At 44.6% G+C, this 8,229-nt stretch overlaps 1 protein-coding gene across 4 annotated transcripts in view; it reads left to right on the forward strand.

Annotated features, from left to right (window-relative positions):
* Positions 1–6,091, forward strand: part of RNF152 (ring finger protein 152) — a 47,168-nt gene extending 41,077 nt beyond the window's left edge. For all 4 annotated transcript variants that reach the window (XM_074873705.1, XM_074873734.1, XM_074873723.1 and 1 more), the window contains one exon: positions 1,485–6,091. In XM_074873705.1, the coding sequence (XP_074729806.1) occupies positions 1,650–2,261 (612 nt within the window). In that variant the 5' untranslated portion in view covers positions 1,485–1,649 and the 3' untranslated portion in view covers positions 2,262–6,091. The remainder of the gene's footprint in view (positions 1–1,484) is intronic.
* The last annotated feature ends 2,138 nt before the right edge of the window (positions 6,092–8,229 follow it).

An 8,229-nucleotide genomic window follows, 5' to 3' on the forward strand; every position in this document is an offset into this window, starting at 1 on the left:
TGTAATATGGTGCCAGTGCAGAGCAGGTGCCGCATGGGCCCATGCTGGCTTCATGCTGGCAGGGTCTCTCCCAGTGGTGGCTTCTGTGCCGTGTTCAGGGAAAGCATCCCAAAAGTGCCATTTGGGCAGCTGGCACGTGCTGTTTCCCTCCGCAACCGTTGCCCGTGTTTCACAAGCTCCTGCCTTTGTAACTGCAGCCCCTGCTCCCTCCTGAGTCAGGACTGTCACTATGTGTTTGTTGAAGCGTCTTGTGAGCCAAAATCCGCAGCTGTTGCAAAGTCGGCAGCAGGGCCAGTTCTGCCAATGTCCATCTGAAGAGATGATGTGTATTTTGTTTTCCTTATTCAAATAACAGTAACTGCCAGAAGCAGGGTATGGGACAGTGTGGTCCAGAGGGCTGTCCTGCATTGCAAACCCCACATCTATGCCTGCCTTCTCTTCCCGAATGACGTTATTTCTGTTTTACTGACGTCACCCATCGATTAGCATGTTGCAACCTAGTTGATATGATCTGGAGGGAAGAGTAAGAAATAATTGTATGGAAAGGAAGACCCCCTTCATATTATCATGTGTTGGAGTGACCAAAATCAAGCAAAGCTAAACAACTCACTGTGAAAGTAAACACAGCTGAATTTTTTTGCATAGCTATAAGAAATAAGTGGGGAAATGAAAAGAATCCCTTTATGATGAATAGTTTAGAACAAGTTTAATAAAAATTTGCCTTTAATTCAGTGCATTAACAGATTGTTCTCGTGGCATTGGTGGTCCTGGGTCTAAACAGAGCCAGGTGTGAGTCTAAACAGAGTCTCAGGTGAGGTTTTCATCAGTGAGAAGGTTTATATTTCATGTTCAACAAGCTGCTCCTGTAACCAGTCAAACAGTTAATTTGACTGAAAACAACGCCATTCCTTTTCATTGTGCTCAAGTATGGGTGTTTCAGTACAGTTACTTGGTTGCTCATTCATGCACAGGCATGAGTTCAGGAGTCTGTGGAAATGCATCCATTTCAACTTTTTCTTTCCCCCACCTTTCATTCAGAATTAGTGGTTGAGCCAAATAGCTAAAAATCCTCAGGGGTTTAAAGGATTAAATGAGAACAATTCTTAAGGTGCAGGAAGGGCTGAAAAGTCCTGAAAATATGACAGGAGGTAGATGCTGAAGGACCTGCTTAGTGAACTACAGCCTATCCTGTTATGTGTATAAATATAACTGTGAGTGGCGCACTGATGGGTTGGTAGAAATTTTATAGCTGCCAAAGAAAAAAAGAAATAAAAGGGAGATCTAGTGATGGCTGACCTGAATGTTTGCTGCTGGGCGGTTTGGTGAATCCAGTGGGAAGATGCTTTCTTGTTAAGGGTTGCAAATTTGTTTCTCCTGCCAGATGACAAGGTCAGCGCTAGTTTTCATTCCCCCTTAGCTGAACTCTTTGTTCCCGCTGGTTCTTGTAAGTAACTTGTTCCTTCACATTTTTATGTTTGTCTCAGGTACTGAAAGGTTCAGGCCGGGGGTTTTCCTGCACTCTCCGTAGCTGCTGCCCAGTGCTGCTCTGAGGAGAAGCAGCAGCAGGAAGGCAGGTGCTGCCCGTCAGCTGCAGGGTGCCGGAGTGGGGCTCGTCACGAAGCCTGCTGTACCTCTCTGCGCCAGCCACCATGGAGACCCTGTCCCAGGACTCTCTGCTGGAGTGCCAGATTTGCTTCAACTATTACAGCCCCCGCCGGCGGCCCAAGCTGCTGGACTGCAAACACACCTGCTGCTCGGTGTGCCTGCAGCAGATGAGGACCAGCCAGAAGGACCTGCGTTGCCCCTGGTGCCGCGGGATCACCAAGCTGCCACCGGGGTACTCTGTGTCGCAGCTGCCCGATGACCCCGAGGTGATCGCTGTCATTGCAATCCCCCATGCCTCAGAGCACACCCCAGTCTTCATCAAACTCCCCAGCAATGGGTGCTACATGCTGCCCTTGCCCCTCTCCAAGGAGAGGGCGCTACTGCCTGGAGACATTGGCTGCCGCCTCCTGCCCGGCGGCCAGCAGAAGTCCCTGGCAGTGGTGACGATCCCGGCGGAGCAGCAGCCGCTGCAGGGCGGCCTTCCCGCCGAGGGGGGAACGGAGGAGCCGGACAGGAGAGGTGTTGTGAAAAGCTCCACCTGGTCAGGGGTTTGCACTGTGATCCTGGTGGCCTGTGTCCTGGTGTTTCTCCTGGGCATCGTCCTCCACAACATGTCATGCATTTCCAAGCGCTTCACGGTGATCTCCTGTGGCTGAGGCTGGGGATGTGCTCCCCCGGGGGTTGGGTCGGGTCGGTGGGTGGTGGTGGTATTGAGCGAGACAATTCACTGCGGCTTTGCCCAATGACTGCAGAACGCTGCGCACCGGCGCAGCGGCCCGGCCATGGCCCCCAGCAGTGCGGCCTCAGGCCTCTCGGCAACGTGTGGAGAAAATCATGTCCCGTGTCTGGCGGCAGCGGCACTGAGGAGGACTGCATGCATCACCATAATCATTTATCAAAAGGACTGCAACTTAGAGTGATTTTTTTTTTTTTTTTTTTATCCTGTTACAAAATTAAAGACATCTGTGTAGCTGGTTATACTGTGAAGTATACAGTATGAGCTCTTCTCTAAACACAGTAGATTAAAATCAAAACTGCTTCGTGTAGAACTAAAGGAGAATTGGCGTGTGACTCTGTACAAGGTGTTCAATACCAGTCCAGACATGCATTATTTTTTAATGGGGGAAGGGGGGTAGACTTGTAAAAACCAAGAAATCATTTATCTAGTAAGGCATTTTATATGTTTTAAACTGCACATTAATTAAACGAAGTTAGGGAGTTGTACCGATAACTTTTAAAACAAAATGTTGTACAAGCAATCATTTCATTCCATGGTGTGTGTTTTTTTGCCTCTCTTTTTTTTTTTTCCCCATTTTTTTTAAACTACAGGGAAGTGGCATTTCCAGCATCTTTTATTTGAAGAAGCTTCTAAGCAGGGAAGCAAAGTGGCCTAGGAGGAGTACCTAAAAATGCAGCCAAAACACTTCTGCATAAATGGCTTCACACAAAGGATGGCTTTGAATGTTAAACATTGGACATACTGGTTAACCTCCAATCTGGCAGCAGGGCTTTCCAGAGATCTGGCCTTCATAGCTATTAGTGAAGGAATGGGTCGTGAGAAGTCCTAGGACTCCTCCTGCAAGCACGTGATAGCAAATTGTTGTTCTTCTTTTTCTAGAGGTTGGGTTTTCTTAATTGTTTTAAAAGAATTTAGACCTATCTTGCCTCCCTCTTTCCTAGGAGATGCAACTGTACACCCATAGATGGTGTGACAGAGGAGTTGCTCTAAGGGAGCCTCACCATCCCAACCGAGACCAAGGACCCTTATATGCAATCATCTAGTAAGAGGCAGTGACATAGCTGGGAGGAGAACCCAGGCCAACCTAACCCTCTACTGGGTGGGCTACCCCTCCTAAACCACTGTGGCTGTCTTGGTGTTAAAATAGGTGAGCCTAATGGACCCTTTCCCCACATTTCAGTCTTATAAGTGTTGGTTTTCATAAGGACAGATTTGAGAAAAACACAGGTAGTGTGTTTTGGGTTTTTTGTTTGTTTTTTTCCAAATACCTGTGAGTGTCGTGAGACCTCAGTCATTTGCAGTTCACTTCTTGGAAAGAGCCAAATTCCTGAACCTTCACCGAAGTAGCATACCTTGCTCTAAGCAGTCCCACTAGCTTTAGTAGTACTGCTCGTAAGTAAAGTAGAGCTCAGTGTGAATTCGCGTATTTGACAAGTCAGAAAGCTGAAACTGGTGTGAGATTTAGGGATTGGATTAAGGGGCACATGACAGACCCTTAATAAGATGAAAAATCTATAGATTTGCACTGCTGCTTTTTGCAAGTACAAAGCGTAACCTCCCTGAAGCGTGACCTCTTGTCATCTGTCTCCTGCTCTTTCTAATAATTAATTAGAGATTGCTCAATGCCATATTATAACACTGGAGAACATAATTTTGACTATGCAGTGCCCAAGTTGGCCCTGTAGACGTCCGTGGTTTTCTGGTTGTATCACAAAATCCAATTGCTGGTTCAAAATAAACACTCTCAGCTAGGACTTCTGTCAGGAACATACCTCTGACTTCATGCTGGATTTCTTCCCCTCCTGTTCCCAAACCACCATGTTATTCCTTGATTCCGGTTAACTGAAGAATAGCATATACGGTGCTTAATTGTTATGGTGTGTGTTGGGTCATGTATGCAGAGAAACCATTGTGCTGATTTTTATCTACTGTCATATGTATGCATAGCACAGCAAAAAAACCCCCATCCTCAGATAACACATTCAATGCCTCTTTCATGCAAGGCCCACATGCAGTATGCCTTGAACCTGGCTTATGAGTTATTGTAATTACATAGACACCTCTCTGCAGCATTGTTTAATTTGGTTGCAGTAGGGAATAGCAGATATTCCAAAACATGTCTTGTTGAACGTGCTAGTCTTCTGTTGCCAGTAGGTAACCAGATTTCTAATGACATCTATGCTACGCTGCTTATTGTGTAAAGGAAAGCCAGTTCACAAAAAAATATTGCCTTTATAAGACTCTTGAGGAAGTGACCAGATACAGGACTCGACCCTCTACTGCCTTATCCCCTGTAGCAATTGCTGGGTGTACCAGGAGCATATAGCATAGCTGGAAGATGCTCCAAGAACAGTGCTGATGCATTTTGCACCAGTTTCTGCATTTGTTTATCTGAGTTGTCAATGACCGCACAAAAACGCGAGGCAGTCAAAGAGCAGGTCCTGGAGATAACGTTGATCTCCTTCTGGCCGTACCTGCCTGACTGAAGCTCTTGAGGCCGAGGTTTCTCTGGCGTTGCAAAGAACGGGTGTCCTGAAAACTGCCCTCTTCGTCCCTACGTGGAGGGTGCAGTATGAAAGAGAAATCAGAAATTAGGTTAAAATACCACACTGCATAACACATTATGCAACAGGCAGACCTGGAGTTTATCCGGTATTAATGACGTAAGTATTAGCAGAATACCATCCTGTATTACGTAACACAGTACATTGTTTTGTTAATATGAATTTCCTGTACTTTTTGTGCCTGCTGAAATGCATGTTTGACCTAATTTCTGATCCAGACATTTGCCTGCTCACAGCCTTGTGTAAGAGCAATAAGTAAAACCTCAAGATTTTTGCCTGCGTGTGCGCGCACGGTGTGTACGTTCATTCCGTTTTATAAATAGGAGTTCTGGAGATGTTTTTGTTCTGGCTTTAGACTGTGACTATCATTTTAAATTTACAGCTGCCATATCATGTTGGATCACCTAGCTTTTTTGCTGACTTGTGTAGAAGTGAACTAAGTAGTTTGTTGTAATGTACAGTGTTAAAATGTTTCTCAAGTATGTTGATAGTCATACTACTTTAAAAATGCAGTGCAGTCTATCACATTCCTTGGTCCAATACCTGGCATTAAAAAGTGATATTGCTATATACACCTCTAACTTTTTTCTTGTCTTAAAAATAGCCTTGTCTTTGTAATTTTTCTCTGTGGAGAAACACAGTTGGACTTGTGTCAAAATCATCAGGTTCTGGGCTAGTTTTTGTTCTTTGGCATCCAGTAAGAAATCGCTGCCCAGTTCCACCAAAAAAAAGAAGGAAATTTACTGTGACACAGTACTGTTTGAGCAACCAAAATTTATGCTAAAAATTGTGGGTAATTACTCAGGCACCTGCATTTTTAGAGCAAATCTGTATGAATGTGTATTTATTTGCTTGTTTAATGGGAAGGATGTGTGTGTTGGGGTCCAGCTTCATTTCTTTTCTTGGAGGATCTCAGCTTCCATTTTCGGCTTGTGCTTTCTTGACAAACAGACTTTAGGGTTCACTCTGTGAAATTTTGTTTAATGAATTTTAAAAATTCAAAATATGCAATTTTGGTATGCGGGATTTTTTTAGGAAATTGTGTGTTCAGTAATTGTTCATGCTTAACCAAGATGTAAAGGAGCCTGGATGTTTTGTAAACATGGAGCAATCATGAGTCCAAAGTTTCATCTTTAATAATGAAACTCAGTCTGAATAAAACATTAGCAGGAAAAGAATGGTATCAAGTGAATTATGGTACCTCTGTTACTTTGCCATCAAATGAAGAGCATGGAAGGGAGTTTGGCAGAATTGATCTGTGTTTTATGAGGGGGTGGCTGAAATTCAACTCGCAGCATTTTAGGGCAAAGTGTTAACTGCGGGTTGTGGTAAATAGTAAAAGGTTGTTTGTATTTTAATTACCTTGGAATACAGACTTATAGCTGATGACTACTGAGCCACACAACATTTTTTTTTTTTCTTTTCCTTTTCTGTTTTAATCAAATGACTTAAAAGTTTAAATGTTTGCTTATGGAAGTGAGGGATTATTGGCCTTGACTTAAGCATGTATTGGTCAGACTGGCACGCTGGCTTCCCCTTCCCATTGAGCCCCCCTTTTCAGTCACATTATTATTGTTGGAGCCCTGGGCAGCCAACCTTTCTAATATTGCAAATGCTTTCTGGAGTAGAGATGGCTGACGTTGCACTGGTTTTGTTACATTCACAACAGGGCTAAACCAAAACCAAACAATTCATACATGATTTGAGCTCTTCTGTAGGTGTCCCAGTATCAAAAGCTCCAGGCACCAGTCTACTGTGTAAACTGGTCCAAGCCTCTGTGTTCCCTGGATTTTTTCACAGCAATGCCACATTGTGGAGGATGTTGCTTTCTCCCAGTCATGGAACTGGGCTCTACCCACCATCCACAGCTAAACTGCCCCCAGGCAATGTGGCCTGCTGGCATGAGACATGCGTGAGTACTGCAGGAGACATTCACATGTCAAGTGAACACATCTCAGGTAAACGTTGGAGTTGAAACTTCCTTATCCTAGTTGCACAGAAAGCATGGCTTGAGATTTGTTTTTTCCAGACTTTCTCTATGGCCAGATGGAGGGGGGAGGGAGGGAAGAAGGTACATGGCAGCAAATGAGTCCAGTATCATCTGGGGGGTTGCTGAAGGATCTGCTGGCCCTGAAGGCAAAAGTTTTTGTGCAAGAGCTTCTGTAGGACAAGATTGTCTGGAAATGCTGTAATGGATTTACAGTGTGTTAGTGACCTCTCTGGTGCTGTGCACTGTCTGTAGGCCTGACAGCTGGGGCTGTTGTGTTCTTTCTCTTTGTCACTTTATCTCTTGCGTGCTCATGTCAACAAGCAAAGCTGCTTGCTTCATCCTCAAGTTGAATGACTTTACAGGCATTTCTTAAGTTGCCCTGAACATCTCTAATGAAAAAAATGATCTTCCAAGTTCAGTGAAATTTAATGCATAATAAATGGTCGGAAAATGCATTTTTTCAAGCATTTCCTTATGCTTCAATACATTTTAATATAAGTTCTAAATAATTCCTGTATTTTTTGTGCTAAGCATGTTCCTGAACATCAGAGGCAATTCTGAGGGATTAGATAAGATCCACAGCCGGAAGAAAATATTTCCTATCCCCCCTATCCATCCCACAGTCCCTTTCAAATCTACACAAGTCTGTTTTCACTGTCCTCATCTATATCACACTGAAGTGCTTAAGTGTGGGGATGAAGTGGGGACTCATGGGCATGTATGGAGCCTCTATACATATGAGTACAGGGGGATGCATTTCCATGCCTGGGGGGTGGTATGCACACAGCACGTGCTCACATGTAGTAGAGAGGCCAAGAGGATTAGTGAAAGGGCCTTATGCTCTTTTATCTCCAGAAGGTCATGTACTTTATGGTGCTGGGATGATGAGGTGCTGAGATAACTTGGTAGCATGAAGCCTAGGTATCGCTACCTGGGTTTCATGTGGGATGAGCTGCTGCCCACTCTGAGCTGTCTCCTGCAAACCAATTCCTACTGCTGTTGGATGGGACTCACTGCTCCACAGGTGATGTCTCATCTGGGGTTCAGGTGAGGAGCCACATCATTTCCCTGTGCCTCCAGGCTGGGATGTCCACCCAAAAGGGGACAGATGCCTGGGCTTTTAGTTTATCAGGGGTCTGTAAGTTCAAGTGGAGGTCTTTTGAAACAGAACTGCATAAAGCACTGCTGAAAGCTTGAAGGCAACATACATTCTCATCCTGAACTGGTTTGAAAGAGTAAAGAAAGGGTGCAGAAGGAGAAGGACACCTGGAAATGAGCATATGATTAGGCAGTAGCTTGGAAATTCAGATCTGACTGTGCAAAAACATCTA

This window comes from Strix uralensis, chromosome 1 (assembly GCF_047716275.1).
Source record: "Strix uralensis isolate ZFMK-TIS-50842 chromosome 1, bStrUra1, whole genome shotgun sequence".
NCBI classification, from domain to species: domain Eukaryota; kingdom Metazoa; phylum Chordata; class Aves; order Strigiformes; family Strigidae; genus Strix; species Strix uralensis.